The sequence below is a fragment of the Juglans regia genome, chromosome 13, assembly GCF_001411555.2.
Source record: "Juglans regia cultivar Chandler chromosome 13, Walnut 2.0, whole genome shotgun sequence".
In the NCBI taxonomy this organism is placed as follows: Eukaryota; Viridiplantae; Streptophyta; class Magnoliopsida; order Fagales; family Juglandaceae; genus Juglans; species Juglans regia.
This window is the reverse complement of record NC_049913.1, coordinates 25,869,777-25,891,444: the sequence shown is the minus strand read 5'-3', so window position 1 is coordinate 25,891,444 and position 21,668 is coordinate 25,869,777. Positions and strand designations below refer to the sequence as shown.

The window sequence follows — 21,668 nt, the reverse complement described above, 5'->3', positions numbered from 1 at the left end:
AACCATGGCTGATCCACTTGAGATTTGAGAAGTTTGCTGGTCATGGCATGCGCTCATATTCTTAAATGCCTCTTGTAATAAAGGAGAGGGGTGGCTTTAGTGGGCATGCCCGTCGTCCTTTCCTTTTTGGGATGCTAGGCAGTGATGACTGACATTAATCCAGAGGTTATGTCTGGAGTTAAGGAATAAAATTGTGTTTAAATGTTAAATTGAGTTAAGTTGAGATAATAAAATATTATTAAAATATTATTTTTTAATAATATTATTATTTTAAGATTTAAAAAATTTAAATTATTTATTATATTTTATATTAAAATTTGAAAAGATTGTAATGATGACTTGAGATGAGTTTAATAACCAAATTAAGTCTAAAAAGGGCCAATCGTAAGTTATCAAATGAAGATGTTTTTTTAAAATCAGTCCTCTTTCCCATGTTAGTGGTATATTTTTTGGTTTCTTGAGAACTCTCTTCAAGATTTTTTTTTTTTTTTTTGTAAAACAACATGGTGTGGGCATTTTGAGCGTGTCTCTACTTTATCTAAATAGCACACTAACACAGTAGGCGGAGATGAACTCAGATAGATCAAAGATTCACTCGTGTAACAACTACAAAAACTGACCTTGAGGTATTTCCCCTTCCGTTGTCAATATTTTGATGAGATCTAACAATGGCATCAAAGCGCAATATCTGTTGTTCCCAGTGAGATTAAGCCTCTGTTTTTTGCATGATATAAACGTGCCTTTTTTTTTTTTTTGGAGCATCTGTATGAAATTTATCAGTTCATATGAGCCTCTGTTTGTTTTGTTAATAAAAAATGAGGAAGATGCAAAGGTTCAAGGAGCACCATGGTGCACCGCACAACGTGGCCGAGTCTGGCACCGGTGCAGCCCACACCAATAAGTGCTCCTTCAACCCGATGCAGCACCCATATGGGACAACTCATGACTGTGATGGCATCTCCTGGCGTTGTTATCTTTTTAGTTTGGTTATGTTCATATGAACAGTAACCAATCCGAGAAAGAAGATGCCCCCCTTGGGCCATCTGTTCAAAACAGGTCATCACTCGGTTTTAATAAAATCGACTCATATATATATATATATATATATATATAATATATTGTCCAAATATATTGGTATATGAGTTAGCAACTGAAGCTTTTGAAATGCTTTCGACTTATTATCGAATTCATTAGAATTATCGTATTTAAGGGACTTTTTTAACAAATAAATCAAATCTTTTTTATTAAACTCTCCAAAAACATTCTTCTTTTTAGATTTTGACTATTTATCAGATTTAATAGTTACAAAAGATGAAGCAGTAGTATATGCTTTTAAAGAGTATGCATTTTTTCTTCACGTAATTTTTCAAAATCAAAGAAATTAGTATGATAAGTTTTTCTCATTTTCAATAGAACTGTGTTCTTTAAACAAGGAAATTAAATCAATTTCAAAACCTCTATTTATCAAAAGCTATATATATATATATATATATATATATATCTATCTATATATATAAAGTGTGTATGAGACAGAATTTCTTGTTTTAACATTTTTTCTTTTGTTTTCGTTAAAGTTAACAGCAATATATATAACTCTATTAATGGCTTATTGTGCATTAATATATATTGTGCGTGCGTGTGCATAATGACTCTCCAACTTCTTGTGCGTGCGTGTGCATAATGACTTTGCAGGGAAAGCTTAAAAAATAAAAAATATATATAGTTCTATTAAAAAAAAATGATAATTTCAAGATGCAGAATGTATTTCTTTAGACATTTAAAATGAAATACTATTAATTAAAACTTTTAAGCATTTTAATATATATTTATATCTTTTCAAAATTTTTAATATCATTTTGAAGATTGTTTGGTTAAAGCACTGCAATAAAATAAAATGAGATAAAATTATTAGAGTATCTGACTATCTAAATCATAAATTTCACAACTTAGTAATCATAAGTACCAAAATTTTATAAACAGAATCACAACAGTGAAATATCCTCAACGAGGTTATATAGTTATCCAGCAAAATATAATACAAAACCAAAATATATAGAAAAAAAGAGAAATAAATCTCATTTGACCCAAAACATGCAATTAAATTTCATCATCTTGATGATGCAAACTCAATCATCTTATTAAAATACTGATTATAGTAGTTAATTTATTTGTTAAAGTTCCTTTATAATATTCTATTAATTATATTACTTATATAAAAATTGAAGCAATGTCTTCTAAGCTATATATATCATCAACTATTTTTATAAATTTTATAAAAAATATATTATTTTTATAAAATAATTGTTTAATCTAATTAGATAAATATGCTTTACGTTACTTTGACCTTTTATATATATATATATATATATATATATATATATATATATATATATCAAAAGGATCTGGACCCAAAACGAGAAGTCATTTTAACTCATATTCGACTTGTTTTAGTTGCCCAACCCACAAGACCCATTGTCTGGGCTTGGACCCATTTCTAGCCCAACTTGTGAGGCTTAATTGTTTTGAAAACGAGATGGATAAAATAAGGGAAAAGTCTAGGACTTCTGGCCGCCAGAAGTCCTTTTAACTCATATTCGACTTGTTTTACTGGGGCATTAATTACTCTATAGGCATTATACCCTTGAGTTAAGGGACAGTAAGTTAGCAGATGATAAGTGATTTAAATCAGTCCTCCTTAGATTAGTGGTGATTTTTGGGTTCTCTATGAAACCAACATCTAGGGTGTAGCATTTTGTGTTCTTTAGTTGAGCTACCATTCAATTTCTAACCATGCCTCGAATCTTCTGTGATGGATACTTCATTCACTAATGGCTTCTGCCACGTTTTGCCTTCAAATACTCGATGAATTGAAGAGCCACGAAATCATTAAAACTAGAACCTCATTTTTTTTTTTCTTTTTCATTGACAATGAATATTTGAGTTTATTTGACCCAATTACTCAATTTGGACACACGAGCCACATTGCATTGAAAGGGCACGAAATCATGGAACTCGAATCTCAAAAAATACAGAGAAGTGAGCAATATAGTTCAACCCTATCATTCTTTATTTCTATACAGAAAGCAAGACAAGATATTCACAGAGCTGTGTCTATTTTTTATTTGAAAGAAGAAAAAAAATAGAACAGAACACATAGGTAAAAAACAGAAGAAAAAAGGCAACAGAGAAAAGTACAAGGACGTGTATTTTATACAAAACAAACCTCCAACAGACCATTAAAACGTTGTATAAATCTAGTCCATAGAGCGACAAAGAGGGCAGGTATTATGGTTGTAGTTATCAAACCACTTCTCTAAACAACTTTTGTGAAAGAAATGCTGGCAAGACAACTCACTCACCTCCTGTTCTGCCTCAAACCTACACAGACACACACAACACTCCATTATTGGAAACCACCTGCTGCTGCCACTGCTCTTGCTGTGGCGCAGAGACTTGAACCTTGTTATTGAAATTCTTCTCTCCCTTGCACTATTCTCGGTCTCCGGGCAGCCATCTGGGTCGTCTTCTTCTACATTTGGTGGATTCCCAGAAGCACCCACAACTTGGAGCACAGATCTCACCATGTTCTTCAAAAGGGTCACCGAAAGAACTGTGTTCATTACCAGCACAGGAAGTACTCCCTCGGCTGCACTCGGGAAGTTTGACAGCCCCATCTTCTTGATTTCCTTCCAAACACCACCCACAAATTCAAGAATTAAGGAATGCCCTCGGAACTGCAAAAATACAGCACAAGAAGACCACCACTCCTAAAAGAGTTGAGCAAAAACAGAAGAAACAAACGTAGCCCGACACTCCCCGGCTTGCTCATAAATAAATAAATAAAGGGAAATAAATATATACTTACAAGCACAATTTCTAACCACTAACGTCTTAACCCTGGTTAGAGGGAGCCAACCATGGTGGGATCATTATTTACACGTGGTAACACGTGTACGGTTTGTGAATGATAGTGATGAAGGACGATTTGATTAGGACGAGTCAGCAAAATTTGTTGCGCTGGCATTTTCAGTGGAGCAAAAGGGCCCGGTGAATTTGGGGTTGCCACGTGCACGCGGAATTTTGTGGGTGGATGGTGCCTATTGGCAGTTGAAGGAGGTGGTGACACTGAACCTTTTGGCAGGTGGCAAGTGTGCGCGAGTTCTCTCAGTTGGGGCTGGAACTTGGAAGTTTCTTGATTCCAGGAGGAGGCCGCGTAAGCGTCTTTTTTTTCTTTTTCCTGTTATATATGTGTATGATTTTTTTAGAAGTTTTGGGTCAAAGTTGGGGGAATTCCTTTTCCAATCTTTGTGATCGACATTCATAGTCACTCTGAGATTCTTTCTTTCTTTCTTTATGTGTTTTTATTCTTTTTCATTTTATATAATTTTTCCGATTTTAATTTTCTTTTTCACATGGCACGTCACGTTTCTATACTATATATATTCGACCCGTGACATGCCAATATTGGATTTTCGTGAAAGTTTTGAGAGTATTAACATTGTATTATGTAAATATAAATGTAAAATTTACATAATATGATATGATTTTAGATTTGACTATTTCATTCAAAATTTATTTACATATTAAATTATCTATTTATTAGTCAAAATAATAATAAAATATTATAAATTTAATAATCTTTATTTTCAATTTTATTTTTGTTCTATTAGTTTTTTTCTAAATTAAGAACTACATGGAAATATTAATGTTATATAATATGAGACTTAGAGTATATAACCATTCATGATACATACATTAATTGAAAAATTAATACAATTGTTAAGTATACAACAATTAATACTCTTAATGCTATAGGAAAAAAATTAGGTTTAACAATTACTATTGCAATTAATGCAACAGGAAAAAAAAGGAAGGACAAGGAAACACAAGTGATGTTGGAGAGGAAGAACATGTGGGAGGAAATGAAAAAAAAATAAAAAAAAGTTCAGTAGAAGCCAAAATCGAGGAAAGAGAGAGAGATTGCAAGGAAGAAAATATTTTTTATTCCCTTTAATCATGCTATAGTGACTATCAAATATGACCCAAAAAACTAATTTACTATAGCAAAAAGTCATCATTTTTTTATTTGCATAATCCAATGCAACACATTTTGAGAGCCAAATCCTCTATTAGATTTGCATTTGCATAATCTAATGAAAGTGCTCAAACGAAAATCACCTGAAAGCTCTTAATTTAAAAAAAATCTAAATCTAAGGGTCAATATGACGTTGTTTATGTTCAATAGCACTATTTTGTTGATGAGTGTGAGGACAAGATTTGCGTTGAGAAATGCTAAGAGAGGCCAATAATGTGGATAATGAACGAAATTCACCACCCCAGTCAGACTGAACAGATTTAATTTTACAATTAAATCGTCGCTCTACATGAGTCTGAAATTTGCGAAAAATAGTAATGATATCACTTTTGCAAGTTATGGGATAGAACCACGTGTACCAACTATATGAGTCTAGAAAGGTAACATAATATCGGAAACTATTATGAGAAAGATTAGGAGACGGGCCCCAAACATCACTATAGATTAATTCAAGTGGTGCCGAGGCACGAGTACATGACTCAAGAAAGAGAAATTATACTTTCAGTCGCCCGGTGTAAACGCCGCATAAGCGGCTGCTGATGTGGAGAAATTTAATCGATACACACCGTTTCGATTCCACTCTTCCCTCCTCAATATTTTCTTCCCCATTCCCTTCCACTCAGACTAGAAGTCCCTCTCTCGATCCTTCCACGATTACAGTACTGTCGAAGACGGCGAGTCCATACCCGCGAAGTGCCTCCGTCGAAGACGGCACATCCCAGTGAGAACAAGAAGTAGGATGAAATTCTACTTGCTGAAGACCCTGAAAACAGTGACCCAACAATGTTGCTCCGGCCTATGAGGGAGCACCTTGCAAGCGTGGCGAAGCGATGCACTGTTGTCATTTCCCAGGGATGCTTTCACCTGCAGCTCCAAGTCCCTTGACGATCTCTCCCTGCGAAGTGAGTGGTGGCTCAGGGCGTTTCCGTTTCCAGCGGCCAAGCCGTCACCTCCGGCGGCACCCTTGAGACTCGTTTCGGGCGCGACCGCATCGTTGACGGCGAGCAACTCGATTCTAGTAGTCTTCTTCTCGGTGGCAACCACGGGTTGGTGCCGAGCAGTAGGGTTCGTGATGATGGATACGGTGGAAGTCGACATTCGGTTGTCAAAACTAGGGAAATCTCAAAATCCTGTTACTCAGATGAAAGAGGGAAAATGATGTCAAATCTTTGGGTTTAATGGACTCCAAAAACAATTCAGCCATTAACGAGGTAGTTCAACAAATTGGCTTCTTGGGCCTACAACTTTCTGATAAAGGAAAATTTTATTCAAAGACCTTAGTTGAAGATGTTGCTGCACTTTTTTGTTGTAAATATTTTTCTGGAGTTGATTACCCTTCTACAGAGTATGGATTACAGAGGTGACGAAGACAAAGTTTTAGCAATCATGTTCATAGAGGGTCTTGATAAAAATGGGAGTCGATAGGTTACAGATGATCGAACACGAAGAAGAAAGCTAGACGAAATTGCTTGTTCTTTCTTATTTCACGCATTTTGTCTTTATGTCTTTTTTTTTTGGCTGATGTGGCGTCAACGACTCCCCACTGCTTGAGCCCAGTGACTGTACGTAGAAGAATTGCTCAAGAAATGGTAACTGACGACTTTTAGAACTTAAACATGCAGAACATGATAGACTAGACTTAGACGTGACTACTAGTAAAGAAAATTTCGACAAAACATGACGAACAATTTTAAAAGCTGGATGACCCATCTGAGAATGCCATTGAAGAAGCGAGACTCGTTCACCAATAAGTGCAGATGGAGGAGAAGTTTTATTGGACAGTGAATTTTTTAACAGAAATTAAATTCTTGGTAATTTGTGGCACATGAAGTACATTGTGAAGTAAAAATGAAAGTGTAGGAGTAGATAGTTTAGCAGTGCCGAGATGTGTAATGTTCAAACCATTGCCATTTCCAACGCGGATTGTATCTGGGCCAGTATATGCTTCAGTAGTAATATTGAGATTGGAAAGATCTGAGGTCAAATGATGAGTAGCACCCGTGTCTGGATACCAGTTCAAATCATTTGCTGAAGACGAACCAGTGTAATATGCTTGCATAGAGGATGGATCACGTTCGTAAGATTCATCATAGCGATGATAACAACGTAAAGCAGTGTGTTCTGGTTTGTTACATACTTGACAAACAGGTCGAGACTCGGATGAATTAGAGCTTCGACCATGACCCTTGTCACGATTAAAGCGACCATAACCACGGGCACCAGTATTGAAACCAGTGGCACGCCCAGAGCTGCGTCTACCACGAGACCCATACGAACAAGATGCAAAATTCGCACCGCCCAGAGTAAGGTCATTGGGTGATTGGTGATGTTCTAGCCGAATTTCATGAGCTATCAGATGCCCATATAGATCCTCCAAAGAAAGTGGGTCGACCCTGGTTGTCACGGAGGTAACAAAGGAATCGTATTCCGATCCTAGACTCGCAAGCAAAAATGAGACCAGCTCAAATTCATTGACTGGTTGATCAGCAGCGGCTAATGTATCAGCAATGGTAGTAAATTTATGAAAATAGTCTGAGATGGAGGAATCACCTTTCTTGAGTGTAGCTAATTGATAATGAAGATTCATGGATCTAGCATGGAATGCGGAGGTAAACATTCTTTCCAGTGTCGACCAAACTTGATGAGAAGTTTGGCATTTGATAACGTGGGCAAGGACAGTTTCGGAGAGAGATGAATTTAGAGCTGAAAGAATTAATTGGTCTTGCATAATCCATTGCATAAAAGCAGGGTTAGGCACGGTTTGGTTGGTAGCAGTAGTGATCATGGGGGAAGGACAAACAGAGGATCCATCAACAAAGGAAAATAGGTGCTAACCTTTGAGATAGGGGACAATCTACACTTTCCATAGCAGGTAATTGTCTCTCGTAAGCTTAATGGGTGTAAAGTTTGGAAGGGATGTAGTGGGTGTAGGGAAGGTGTTTGTAAACATGGGTGGGTGAACAAACGGAGAAGAGACGTGAGTCTGGGAAACTAGTGAAGTTGAATCTGCCATAATTGACGTTAGTGTTAGGCTCTTGATACCATGTTGAGGAAAATATCCACTACTCTTTTCAGTTGTGTGGACTGTCTTATTAATAGAGAAATACAAATGTGATGACAATAGGAATCATAACAAACCGATAAGAGGAAATTCAAAAACTAGATTACAACTAGATAACTAAGTCTACTAAAATTGAAATTCTAGTTTCCTACGTCTTCATCTTTATCTTTATCTTCTACAACTATCTTATCCTTAACAGGTTTATTTATTTATTTATTTTTGTTATCGCGAATTGAGTGTAATTTCTTTTGAAGTACAGATAGAGTTGAAGTCCTTTTCAATTTCGTTTAGTTCCTGTCATTTTGTTTGGAATTTTCTATTTCGGTGTAATACCCGTTACTATATATTCTCGTTCCAAATTTCAGTACATTCCAATTATTCCGATCAATTCCGGCCATTTTGGATCCTATTCCATTTCCAACTGTTTTAATGATAATTTTGTAATCCTTTTTAGCACTTGGATGAATTTTTTATAAATTTTAAATCTAGATAGTATTTAATTAATTCTAAAATTTAAAAATGATCTATATGATTGTAATTGTTTATAATTTTAAATATGTACCCTTATTCTCTCTCTTGTTTAAATATCATTATTTTTAATAATTTCTCTGCTCTTTTATTTTTACTCTTTATTTTTAGTGTCTCAATTCAAGTTTATAATTTTTTTAAATAATATCTTTTGACACTAATATCTCTATTTTTTTAATGTTTTCATTAATGTTTACTCATTTTATAAATTGCCAATTGTTTCATATATTCGCACATTGGAATGCATCAATGCTAAATTATTTTGTTTCAATGCTTAAACCCGAATGATCACTAGAACGAAATTTAAAAAATTGGTTGGAGTTCATTATTTCATTTATAAACTTTTGATATATTTTTATTAAAATAATTTTAACTTACTTATGTGTTGTTTGATTAGAAAATAACAATTATCATTAGAATTTTGTACCATTTTAAATATTCAGATTATTCACTGTTACTTTAATTTTAAGAATGATTACATCATTGAGTTAATTCAATATTATATATATATATATATATATTTATTGAAAAATCAGTGGTAGAGACCCCAAATATACATACAGGAGAGTGAATAGGTGTTTTTCAAATTTTATTGGACCATTTACATTATCAATCAATTTAGGGGTGTAACCGGTCCGGTCCGGTCTGGTTTTGGACAAAATCTAAGACTGAACCGGTATGTACCGGTTCTGTATTTTTCAAAACCGATTACGCACCGGTTATCCTCCTAAACCGGTACTTCCGGTTTTACCGGTTTCCGGTCCGGTCCAGTCTGATTTTTTGATTTTTTTTTAATGTAAGTTTCACAATTTGTCATTAAAAATTTGTTTATTAAAAAAAAAAACTGATTTAAAAAATATTGTTTTATACTTTTATTATAAGTTATATATTAGTATTAGTTATAAACTATATATTTAATATTAGTATTAGTTATAAACTTTTAGTGATTTAGTATTAACATTTTATGTAATAATTTATATATTATAATAAGAAATTATTTCATATATGAATATATATAATTATATATAAAAATTTCACATAAAAATTTATAATTATACATAATATATAAAACTTATATATATATTAATATATATATATATATATAATATTTTGTATAAAACTTATATATACAATAATACAAATATTATTTTTTATATATTTTTTTTATCAACTGGTCCGGTCCAAAAAATCCTAAAACCAGAATCGGATCGGAATCAGCCAGTTTTCACATTTTAAGAACCGGTCCCGAACCAGACCGGTTCAAAACCGGTAAAACCGGTCCGGTCTGGACCGGTTTAAACTTACACCCCTAAATCAATCAATCAAATAACAAGAGAAAATCAGTACTAATTTTGGTAATAAAATGAAAACTCATTAAAAGAATGTCTTCAAGATCTAAAATTACTCCGGGTTTAAATCACCATCTAAAATCTACTATATAAATTAAGTTCATTACAATCAATTTAGAAATACTTACAAAATCCTTGACATAATTAAATCTGCCTTGATAAAACATGAGTCTCTCACCCGATATCTGCACCATAGTAAGTCCATACCACTAGCATGTCTGTACCAATTCGATTTTAGCACATTCTAAAAATTCTTCTAGTCAATGGATATGTATACACCAATGGACTCAAGAACACTCGAACACGAGCAAAAAATGTTGGAGATCTTTTTATCAGGAGATAATTGAGAGTTTTCTCTATGAAATACAATGAAAATGGCAGCTTTGGTCCCTCTATCCACATCGTAGAAGTATGCATACTAATCTATATATACCACTATGGTTTGTGTAGGTCAGAGTCAAAACCTAAGCAAAATTGTGTTTCTTGAGATTTTCACTCGAGCCAAATGTCCAGCGAACTTTCTATTCAATTTTTGCGTTGTGATATTCTCAAGCTGTTTTGACCAAGTAAATGTTGGAATTTGAAACTCCTTATGAAACTTGAATTTGTAGATAATTGAGTAATCTTTCCAGCACCACCAAGATTAATTCAAATATATATATATATATATATATATATATGTGGGGATTAAATTTTATGGCTAATTTACTTTGACTAGGTTGATGAAATCAAGTCTTGCGAATTTGTAAATTTTTCAGTTTTTGTTCCAATTGCAACCTAGACTCTACCTAACATATACACAACTCAATTGGACTAAGTTTTATCATAAGAGCATGCCAACAAGGTATTTTTATATTAACAATCTCCCCATCTAACAATTTTGTCACAAAACTTCTAACTAATACAAGTAATTTAGTCTAATTTAACAAACCACCAAAATATAACTAAACAAGTTAAATGTATAGACACACCAAAATACCTTCAAGAAACTTTACATGTTGTTCTGAAATCATCAACAAACACATTAATGAACAGAAAACAGGCAGATAAACAAAAATAAGAACATTATCAATATAGCATAATGTCAATCTCATCAATTATTCTCCTCATATATCATCCTCAAATGATTCAATAGACTCTTCTTTAACAATCCTACGAACAATTGACTTAATTTATTTTCAATGTCTATTCATAGGTTGAAGGTAGTCTACCAATAATATGTCCACATGTTTTTATGATAAAACTTAGTCCAATTGAGTTGTAGATATGTTGGGCAGAATTTACGTTGCATTTGAAATAAAAAATATAAAGATTATAAATTCGTAATACTTAATGAGATCAACCTAGTCAGTGTAAATCAACCACAATTTTTTACATTAAGACTGCGTTTGAATGTTGAACTGAATTGAGTTAAGTTGAAATGAAAGTTAAAAGTTGAATAAAATATTATTAAAATATTAATTTTTTTTATTATTATTATTTTAGAATTTGAAAAAATTGAATTGTTTATTATATTTTGTATTAAAATTTAGAAAAATTATAATAATTATTAGATGATATGAGTTGAGATGGATTTGAGATCCAAACTAGCTAATTTGCCGACCTATATTTGCAATTCATCGAAAGTAATTTAAGCTAAAATGAATACACTAGAAAGAGGATTCCAATAAATATTTTAAATACTTCGAATCTTTTGTTATAGAGTTGAAAATAATAATATAAATTATACAAGCATGGTGAAACAGTTCTTAAATAAAAAATATGGATTGAAGACCTATCTCTGCTTTATCTGCTCCTTCGCTTCGGACCCGTGACATTCCATACTCCAAAAAACATGAGGAACAAGTATAGCTTGTGTGGGGGTTCTCTTATGCATTTTAAGTTATAAAATAGATTTCCATGTAGTATACTAATACTAGTAAGTAGTAATAGTTTACAACACAACACCGGTCTCCTTCAATGATCAGAAATGTTACTCTTCAGCATTAGTAGTGGTCTAGCCAAAGTTTGATTAGAAAATTCACTTTTATAAATTTAGATAGTCACTTTTCAACAACACCAAATAATAAATTTTTTAAATCTATCACTATTCTATTAAAATATTGATTTTGACAATTTCATTTATTTTAACTCTAACTGTAATTTGAATATTTATTCATTATTAAAAAAATATACATTAATTTTCTAACGATCATATTATTCCAACCGAGATAATTTTCTAACGGTTTTTTTTTTTATAACAATCATATTCTTCCAACTGATATATTCTTACAACGATTATATTCTTCCACTATAAAACATAACATCTCCTAATTATTAATTATTAGATGAATTGATCAGGAATGCAATATAGAGGAAATATTTTATATAGAAGGATCCACTTGAAAGAGTTCCAAGAATTTTTTATTTTTTATTTTTTTAAATTTAAAAAAAGGCTAATTAGTGAACCCCATTTTGGAAAAGACACCCACTCTTGTTTTCGAGATAACTAACAAGGTTCCGCATAAAATCGTTTTAAAATATAGTGATCTATTTGTTAGAAGCAAAATCAGTCAATTGTTGTGACATGGTTTATTATTATAAGCAAAATCAGAAATTTTTTATGCAAGGAAAATTATTTGACCAGCCGTTTGGGCTGGTCAAATTTGGCCAGTTAAAAAGGGAAAGGCTAAATTTACTGTACATTTGTTAAGTCTAGTGTAAGAAGTTTTTAAGCAACTTAACTATAATTTGGTCAAAATTTAACTTTGGAACTACTAATGCTCTTACGTTAGATCTTATTATCTTCATTTACACAAGTTGATATGATATATTTAAGAGCATTAATAGTGGATTCAATAAAATTATATTTTGGCTAAAGTTTGACCAGGTTGTATAAAAACTCACTATAATAGACTTAATAAATTTACAGTGTTTTGACACAAAAAATTTTCTTGCCCGCGTGCTGGCCAAATATTACTATAACTCAAATTGAAAACAAAAAACACTTTTTTTTTTTTTAATAAACGTGAGAAGATTTGAAAAGTTTAATAGAATAGTGATAGATTTGAAGAGTTTGTTATTTAATTTTGTTAAAAAGTGACTAGTTACCTGAATTTCTTTTTCAAATTTTAGCCAAATTTTGGCTAGGTCACTACTAAATTTAATAGTAAAGTCGAGCAAAGTCATTTTCTAAGAGCACTTGAAATCCATTAGTGTCTGTATCACTTCTCTTTACAACGTGTCACATAGAAAATATGATTGGGAAGACAAAATTTAGAATAAAATAATGATTACTTATATTTTTAACTTAGCAAATACTATCAATTGAGACAATTTTATTTTTAAATAAACCGCTTTCTCGATTCCTAGTTTGATGTGAGGTGTCAAGTTGTTCCTAACAAGTAGAAGCGAGGCACCTCGTGCTTTTGCCAATTTTAGCAAAGCTCGGAGCACCTAGCTGGTTTTGAGTTTGGAAGGTTAGAAATACTTGTAACAGTCTAAAAAAACCTTTTAGAGTAAACAAATAGTTTGTTTGGTAACTTTATAAAAAGTATTTTTTGTATTTAAAAAAAATTCTATGTTCCCATAGTTTCAACTTTATTCGAAAAAAACCGGGGCCACAATTGAAAAAATAATTTTTTTATGCGAGTCTTCATATTTACTTATTTTTTTAAAAGGAGTATGTGAAGACTACACATTCCAAGACTGTAAATATCATTTCTCTTGAAACTATAATCAGGCAGAAATTATTGCTGGGTAGGGGTGTGCAAAATTCCGAAAATTTCGACTCCGTCCGACTTCCGCTCCGACTCCGACTCCGACTTCGTCGGAGTCATCGGAATTCGGAGTAGCTCCGAATATCTATTCGGAGTCGGAGTCGGAGTCGGAGCTCCAAGAAGCTCCGATTCCGACTCCGAAATTTTTTTTAATGTACACTTTCGCTCGAACGAGGTGTCGAGCGCAAGTCGAGCACACGTTGTATTGAACATTGGCTCGAGCGACATGTCGAGCGGAAGTCGAGCGAACCTCTCTGGAAGAGTTCTGCTCGAGCGACAGGTCGAGCGGAAGTCGAGCGAACCTCTTCCAGAGAGGTTCGCTCGAGCGAAAGTCGAGCGGAAGTCGAGCGAACCTCGAGCGCACGTCGAGCGCACGTCGAGCTCCGATCTTATGTCGGAGCTCCTATAGGAGGTCGGAGCTCCGACCTCCGATCGGAGTCGGACTCCGACTCCAGTTCGGAGTCGGAGCTCTAATTTGGCTCCGACTCTTGTCGGAGTCAGAGGTCGGAAACGAGCACTCCGACTCCATCGGAGTCGGAGCCCAGCCCTATTGCTGGGCTATCACAAAAAAATAATAGATATGTAAAAAAAAGATTACCATGAAATCACAACGGCATAAGTTGTCATTGTAAGATGCAGACTTTGAATGGCCATGATCACATATAAAGAGTAAGTAGCCTTCCAGGACTATAGACTAATCTATCCTGGTCCTCGTTGTCTTGGTTCATGACAAAAATATAGGTTGATTAGTCGCATTTCATTTAGAATCCACTAGCAGTTTCTCGAATTCAATTCCACACTGAAAGAGGCTGCTAGCAAGGATGGCCCTAAGCGACAAACCCTCGTCCTATTTAGTCTCAAGAGCCACGTGAAGTGAAAGGATGAATGTCTTATGTCCGTCCACAAGCCTGCCTTATCTTCAGGGACACGACACACCCCATTCCCAAACACCTTGTTCTTTGTAGAAATATTCCTAGTTGTTATTGAAAATCAATCAAAAAATATTTCATCTCGCATTATTTAAGTAATATAGTTGCATACAATCCTAGATGCCCTCCATATTATCTTTACTTGGATTTTTTAAAAAAAAAAAAAAGAAAGAGAGAGAGAGAGAGAGAGAGATGCCCTCCATACTATAACTCTAGTCAGCACTAAAATTTTGTATGGCTTTCCACGATTGTGCTTAACCAAGTGTCAAAATAAATAATGGTTTCAATCTATGATAATGCATTTTACAAAGCAATGCAATTAGTAACCTCATGGCAGGTGGTGCTGGTAGCGAACGATCATTATATCATGTTGCTGTCCCCTAATGAACTGTCGAATTGGAAGGGTCTATTCCCATGTCCTTAAAATATGTATGTTCCGCTTTTGTCATCCGACTTTGGAACATTGTCCACTCCTTCCTACACCTCTCCCTTACCTGGCACCAGTTAATTTAAACACATATCAGCACCATTTCATAAACAAGTTGTATCAAGCAGCAAGATGCACGCCTCTGTGAGTGTGTGTGAGAGAGAGAGGATTAAACCCGGCGCGGGGGTGGGGGGGACAACGTATTATAGTGAGAAAAGGCTCTGCATACCCCTTGCCATGGTGGCTTCCCATTATATGCTTCTCCCTACCAAAAGGAAAATGAAATGACAAAAGTAGTTTCTCATTCAGAATTCTTAATTTCTTTATAATAATTGAGAATATAAACAGTAGCCAATGATTTTCCTTTTACCTGGTTACCAAGTGAGGGAACAGTTTGATGAACAATCCATTGTGAATCTACAACTCCAATCTTCTCATGGGCAGGCTGTTTTCAAGAAACATATATTATAATAAAGTATTGCATCTGTGCATGTTAATTATTAAAGAGTAAAAGGGGGGTGAAGCAAAGAATGGAGGCAAGCAACTCACGTCTACACATTTTCTAAGAGCAAAGTCAAGACCCCACCCATGGACCAAGTCATTCTGCAATTCCCAAAGCAACGCTAACTTTAATATAGCACTAATAGGCCATAGAAAACAATCAAGGACCAACAATTTCTGAAAAGAACAAAAGTAGAATAACATTGGATACCTGGATCATATGCCACACACAGCGCCATGCATCTCGCGAAAATACCGGAGCCATGATTTCAACAAACCTGCATTTATTGAAAGACAAACAGGGAGGTTTTTGTTAAATTCCACCATCAAATTGAGCAGGGCCAAGTACCATAGCAAATTACATGACTTAAATGAGTTCATACGCTGCACAGGGAGGCATACGTGGGTCGGTGCACCAGCCAGGTTTCTCATCTGTTTGTCTGGTAGAAATAACAATATAAATATTATTTCCCATAAGATTGTTAAGTAACAAAATTTTGACACATGGGCCTAATATTCTTACTTGTGAACTTCACGGTCACCTCTTCTCTTTGTCATTTTCCATGTTAATCCTCTGCTAGGATCCAAACCAGGCTGTGAAATCTCCAAGCCATGCTTCCTCACTAGTTTTATGTATCTAAAAATAATTAAGAAAGACAAAAACTGTTGAGTAGACTGAAAAAACACTCTTATAATGAAACAGCTATGTCAACCAGAACACTCACTCTTCCGCATTAAAATGCTCCACTCCCAGGTCTTCATCCCAGATAAATATGTAGTCGTATGGAGCCACAATGTCAGGATGCAGAAAGCGTTTGGCGTACCACCTTGCAAAAATTTTCCAGAGGTAAAACTTATAAGCATAATTTGAAGGAACCACCTACAAGTATGTGTAAGATTACCGGGAAAGCAGGATGCAAGCACATAAATACTGCATACAATTGATAATAGTTCCTTACCATTTAGTTTGTTTATGAATGCTCACATGAATAGCACGCTTTGACCACTCAAACTCATCCCATTCGGTTGTTCGGCCATCGTAATGAAATAGAAGGATTGTAAAGTTCTCTGAAAACTGTGAGAACAATATATTTAGTCGCACATATTAGAAAGAAGCAAAGAAAATCTCACACAGAGAGAGAGAGAGAGAGAGAGAGAGAGACCTTTTTCACCGCTGCATCAATATTCTTCCTCTGTTCATAACCTACAGTGAAGGTTACAAGGTACTGTGGTTTGCTGGTTAAGTCCTGCAAATGCCAACTTGATCAAACATCATGGTTTATATCAAAAGGTTATTTAAAATTCCATTGTTCAGTTTTATCAAAAGGAATATAGTCAACTCGTAGACTAGATACTGGACTTAAATAAATGTGTATTCAGTCTTGAGACATTACCATTCAGTTCATTAACATGTGCGTCTATATGGATGAATGTATGCATTACAACCTTTGTAGAAGGAAACCCTAGCTTGTTTCTAATCGCCCTAGTCCAAGAATCATTAATATCACTCTCTTGCATGCCTAACAACTTCTCTACTTCATTATCCAAATTCACAAAATTAGCAATTGCTTTAGAAGAAGTAAAACAACAAAATGAAATGTTTTCTACAATTCCATATATAATCGGTCAGCACTAAAGAATTTAGTTCTAACTAATGACAATCTGAAATTCTTAAGCTGAATCATTATCCATTGGGGCGGGCTCCTGGTGCTTGGGCCATGGGTGTTGCTAGGGTTCATCAAAGGATGGTGATAGAGAAAAAAGGGGAAAAAGGTGAGCTCGAGTAGGGTTCATCAAAGGATGGAAGGCAGCTGGTAAAACGACGTGGACTGTCCACTGAAAAGAAGAAATCAAACATTCAGAAATCTGGGAAGAAAGTAGACAGACACCAGTACTCGGGTTGAATTATTCCAGGCTTGGGCAACGCTTTTCACGGGCTGGATTAGTTACCAATTTGAATTAAAAGAACTAGGCCCATAATTGTAGGGAGTGGAGTTCTTAGTTAGTTATTACTTTAATGAGAGTGGAAGCTCAGGAATTATGATCTATGGAAAAACTTTGTTCAATTGTCTAAGTTGTTTGGAGGCCTCACTTTATTTTCCTGATCTATAGTATTGGGTTTGTTACATCCATTTCCATCAGAAAAAATGAAAAAAAAAAAAAAAACTTGCAGAAACTCTAGAAATGTTAAGACCACATGCCACACTTTGTTGCAGAAGGATACACACCTCACTGGGCTTACCCCACAATCTTCGTGGGTAGAAGTCCGACTCAGCTTCAACAATACCTGGAGGTAGTCTTTCTGCACCTCTAGGATTAGATGGAACCCATATCTGCAACAGAATCACAAGTGAAGCAGGAAATAAGTATGAAGGCCTAACTTCCATACAAAATTTACTTTAAGCAGAAGATGCTTGTATGTGCTCCCTCGTCAATATGAGAACACATAATAACATAAATATCCCCCTATCTTCCCCATCTTATAATGCCCACTATCTTCACTTAATTGCCTGCACCTAGATCATTAATTTCACCTACTTCATTACTCTAATAAATAGTAAAACGATATCAACAGAGAAGAAAAGATAGGCATATTTGCTTCAAATAAAATGAAGATAGTATACTCCTCTCAGCAGTAGGGTTAGAAAGGTGTCATTATGTTCACAGCCAACAGGCAACTTTTAAAGTTCTTCAAAGAAACTCAGATTGCACCAACCAAAACAGTATCTTAAATGCACATACAGATTTGGTTCCAAAATGTATCTTTGAAGATATCATCAGAGTATGACATGTAAATCTGAAACAAAATATATTTCTAATTATGCTAGCTAAAGAAAGGAGATTTACCTTTGATGTATCATTCAACTTTTGAGCTTGAGTTGATCTGCTATCATTATTATTATTCACAGATGACCAAGCATTTTGAATGCCTGATTCTTTATACTTAATGTATGAGATGTCAATGGTAGGAAAAAGGCGGGATGGAAGATTCACCTGAAAAGATTAGAAAAGTGAAAAATATTCCATCATCTAGCTAAAAAAAAAAACAAAAAAAAAAGCCCAAAGAAGCAATACCATGCGTACCACAGAGAAAAGAAGAAAAATAATTGAAAGTCTGTGTACCTTAGTTAATGACAACGTTGGAAATGATACTCCTATAAAAAAGCCAAAAACCACTCCAACAAACGTAGTAACAATAAGCCTCATGGTCTCATTTGGTTTTCTGCTAACAGCACTGCAGCCAGAAGATCAAAATGTTATATTTGCTATAAAACGTGAAACTGTCACAGCAAGATTTTGCAAAAATCTCTTTCTGCCAATATATAACATCAGAATTACTGAACCTGCGGGTAAGGATTCCCATATTATATATTTACAATCTTCTGGCTGTATATTCACCAAAAATAGGCTTCAATGTAGAAAGTGGGGGGAGCTCATATGTATTATCTAACAAGTTTAGAGATTCCAATCCTCCATGAAAGTACCAGAGACCCTCATGGAAGGAAACCAATGCCTGGAGGAATAACATTTTAGAACCATAAGTTTAAATGCTCCACTAAATGAATCAAGATTAGCATTCTATGAGAGAGAGAACAAACTAACAGCTACAATAAAATTTCAAGTAAGCATGATTTATGTAGCATTTAAGAATATATATGAGAGAGAGAGAGAGAGCCGCACTCAAGAAAAATAGAAAATCAATCTAATAATTTTTAAAATTATTCGCAATAATAAAGTTTTTTCAGCTGAAGATTCGCTGTAAATGCAAATTGAATGAATTGAGAGAGCATGAAAGGTGAGAAAACATCAAATCTTTCAAGATTATTTGCAGTGATAAAATTCTTTCAACAAAAAACTCTCTGTCTATTCTCTTTTGCTTGGGTGAAGAAGAATGCGTGAAACAAAAGGGTGGACCGTGGAAGACACATGATTTTCCCATTGACCCACTAGTCCTTTTCCGTTGACCTCTCTTGTTCCCCTTGTTAAACAGGTCAAGAGATGAATATGTTTTCCCAGAAAATACGTTCAGCCGACACAAACACAGCCTTAATAAAAGAGAAAGACAGCAGGAGACGCTGGGTTTCCCTGAAAAACTTCAGCACAAAGTTAGCTCAGGAATTAAAAGCAAATAATTCCAAAAGTAATCGGGAATGAATATACTATTATTGGCTTCACATTTATTAACATTGTTTGTTCAATGGAGCAGGACAGCAACTTAAGAAATAGAGACCGATCACACGAGACCAATTACAACATAAAATTTAAAACCAATTAATAAAATCTAAAATCCCAGGCAGCCACAATAAAAATTTTCAATATTTAGTCAGTTCCGTCATAATTTAAAGAACACTTACTGACAGCCTCCCTTAGAATACAGAGAAAACACACGGAAATTATTAAACCAAAAGAAAAACTGTAAACTTGGAACCAAAATCAAAGCAGTCGGACTCGAATTTGCTTCAGCTATAAGTGGAGGTGTTTTTTTCTTTCTTGGGCTGTTTTACCGGGTATCAAACGATTGAAGCAAATTCCCAGAACATTAAACTATATTAAAACTGAGTAACCAAGCCGAAAAGAAAATTTACAAGAAAAAATATATAGAAGGCTAATAAAGCGAACCTGGAGCACAACCCTATATATTAACCGAAGAATGATCCGTTTAAGAGAAACGGTCTGTACAGCCGAGGCTCACGAGAAAATCACTTAATGTGTAATCGACATCACTAACTTCGTGATCCCCTGTACTTTGTTAAACGTATGAAGAGAAAAACCCGTGTAAAAAAGGCTAACGAATAAACGAGAAATTCACCGGCCAAAAGATTGATAAGAAAGAAAGGGAATGACTAGCTATGGCAGAATGAGATCCCTGTGATATTTAAGAGCGGGAGGAAGGAAACAGAGGAAAGAGAAAGAGAGAGGAGAGAGGTTTTGGAGAATTCTATATGGCTGAGGAGTTTTGGTTGGTAGAGTTGTTTTAGGCCTCCTTATATTTTGGTTTGGAATTTATCAGATTGAAAGACAAATGTGTAGGAACACTTCGAATCTTCGATAATAAATATACCACTTACCATAATTTTTTTTTTTTTTTTTTTTTTTTAAGTCCACCCCTGATTTTATCGCTAAAATTAAAAATAAATAAACAATTTATAATTATCATTTATAAGGGAAAAAAAGAGAGGATATAATTGGTTGTTTTTTGAGAGAGAGAGAAATGGGAGTTAATGAAGAGAAATTTTATTTACAGTCCTGAGTGAGAGACTGTGTGTGCAGTCTCATTAATGAAATAGAGTAAAAGAGAGAAAACATATCATTTAAAAATGATAATATTATAATTTAATTTTTTTTAAACATAAGCATATCCCATTTAAAAATTATATGTGGACTAATTCAAGAATGAAAGGCTTAAAAAAAAATTAATTAATGTGATATTATCCGATCATTAAATATATAAAATTTTCTTGATTTAAATCTTAAAGTTTTATAAAAGCGTCTCATTTAAGTCAGAATTATAAAAGGAATGGTTAAAAAAAGCACTAAAACCATACCAATCAAGTGACGTATTTAAATATGGAAATGATGGTATTATGGAATGAAATATAGAGGATATTATTGAAACTATATGTGAATGAATGAAGGAAGAAGACACAAAGCCGGCCAAGTAATAATGATACCAATAAATAACAATGGTTCATCTTCTTTGGGGTGACATCCTAATCTCTTTATTTATTCTCCAACTCCATTTGTCACTCTTTTTAACTTTATAGAGTGAATTTGCTTAGAAAAATAAAAAAGAAAATAAATGTAATGCAACTTCCATATTTATAAAAAGAAAAATTAAAAAGTATATCTAAGTTGGATGACGTGCTTGACCCATGAGCCACGATCTTTTTTTTGAAGGCATGAGCCACGATCTTAATCATTATGCTTTTTAGTTAATTGAATCATTATACAATCGCAAATATTTTTTTAAAATAAATAAATAAAATGGTGTTTGTGGTGGATTAAGCATGGGCAATGGA

The 21,668-nt window shown here is 34.2% G+C and overlaps 2 protein-coding genes across 3 annotated transcripts; both read right to left on the bottom strand.

The window, feature by feature from the left end:
• Window positions 1-3,027: 3,027 nt before the first annotated feature.
• LOC108989718 (probable E3 ubiquitin-protein ligase XERICO) lies at window positions 3,028-3,827 on the bottom strand. The gene has a single exon (XM_018963438.2). It carries the CDS (start codon window positions 3,672-3,674, stop codon window positions 3,255-3,257), a length of 420 nt encoding a protein of 139 aa, XP_018818983.1. The 5' UTR covers window positions 3,675-3,827; the 3' UTR covers window positions 3,028-3,254.
• Window positions 3,828-14,781: 10,954 nt separating this feature from the next.
• On the bottom strand, window positions 14,782-20,638 carry LOC108989748. Of its 2 annotated transcripts, XM_018963470.2 has the most exons (15): window positions 20,269-20,638; window positions 18,993-19,162; window positions 18,772-18,883; window positions 18,496-18,642; window positions 17,877-17,981; window positions 16,812-16,895; window positions 16,608-16,723; window positions 16,374-16,475; window positions 16,172-16,285; window positions 16,032-16,088; window positions 15,860-15,926; window positions 15,697-15,750; window positions 15,518-15,592; window positions 15,377-15,412; window positions 14,782-15,214 (listed from the first exon to the last, which is right to left on the bottom strand). In XM_018963470.2, exons 2-15 carry the CDS (start codon window positions 19,010-19,012, stop codon window positions 15,101-15,103), a joined length of 1,203 nt encoding a protein of 400 aa, XP_018819015.2. In that variant the 5' UTR covers window positions 19,013-19,162; window positions 20,269-20,638; the 3' UTR covers window positions 14,782-15,100. The 2 variants fall into 2 exon arrangements, with proteins under 2 accessions (XP_018819015.2, XP_018819016.2); XM_018963471.2 differs by lacking the exon at window positions 18,993-19,162 and having other exon boundaries at window positions 20,269-20,637.
• Between the last annotated feature and the right edge of the window lie 1,030 nt (window positions 20,639-21,668).

Bases quoted from the DNA above. Each gene is read 5' to 3' on its own strand.
- LOC108989718 (XM_018963438.2), bottom strand. From the start codon at position 3,674: ATGGGGCTGTCAAACTTCCCGAGTGCAGCCGAGGGAGTACTTCCTGTG.
- LOC108989748 (XM_018963470.2), bottom strand. From the start codon at position 19,012: ATGGGAATCCTTACCCGCAG. The intron at 15,927-16,031 runs GTATGAACTCAT...CAATAAATGCAG, and splicing joins CGTATGCCTCCCTGTGCAGC to GTTTGTTGAAATCATGGCTC. The intron at 15,593-15,696 runs GTGAGTTGCTTG...TCTTGAAAACAG, and splicing joins CTCTTAGAAAATGTGTAGAC to CCTGCCCATGAGAAGATTGG.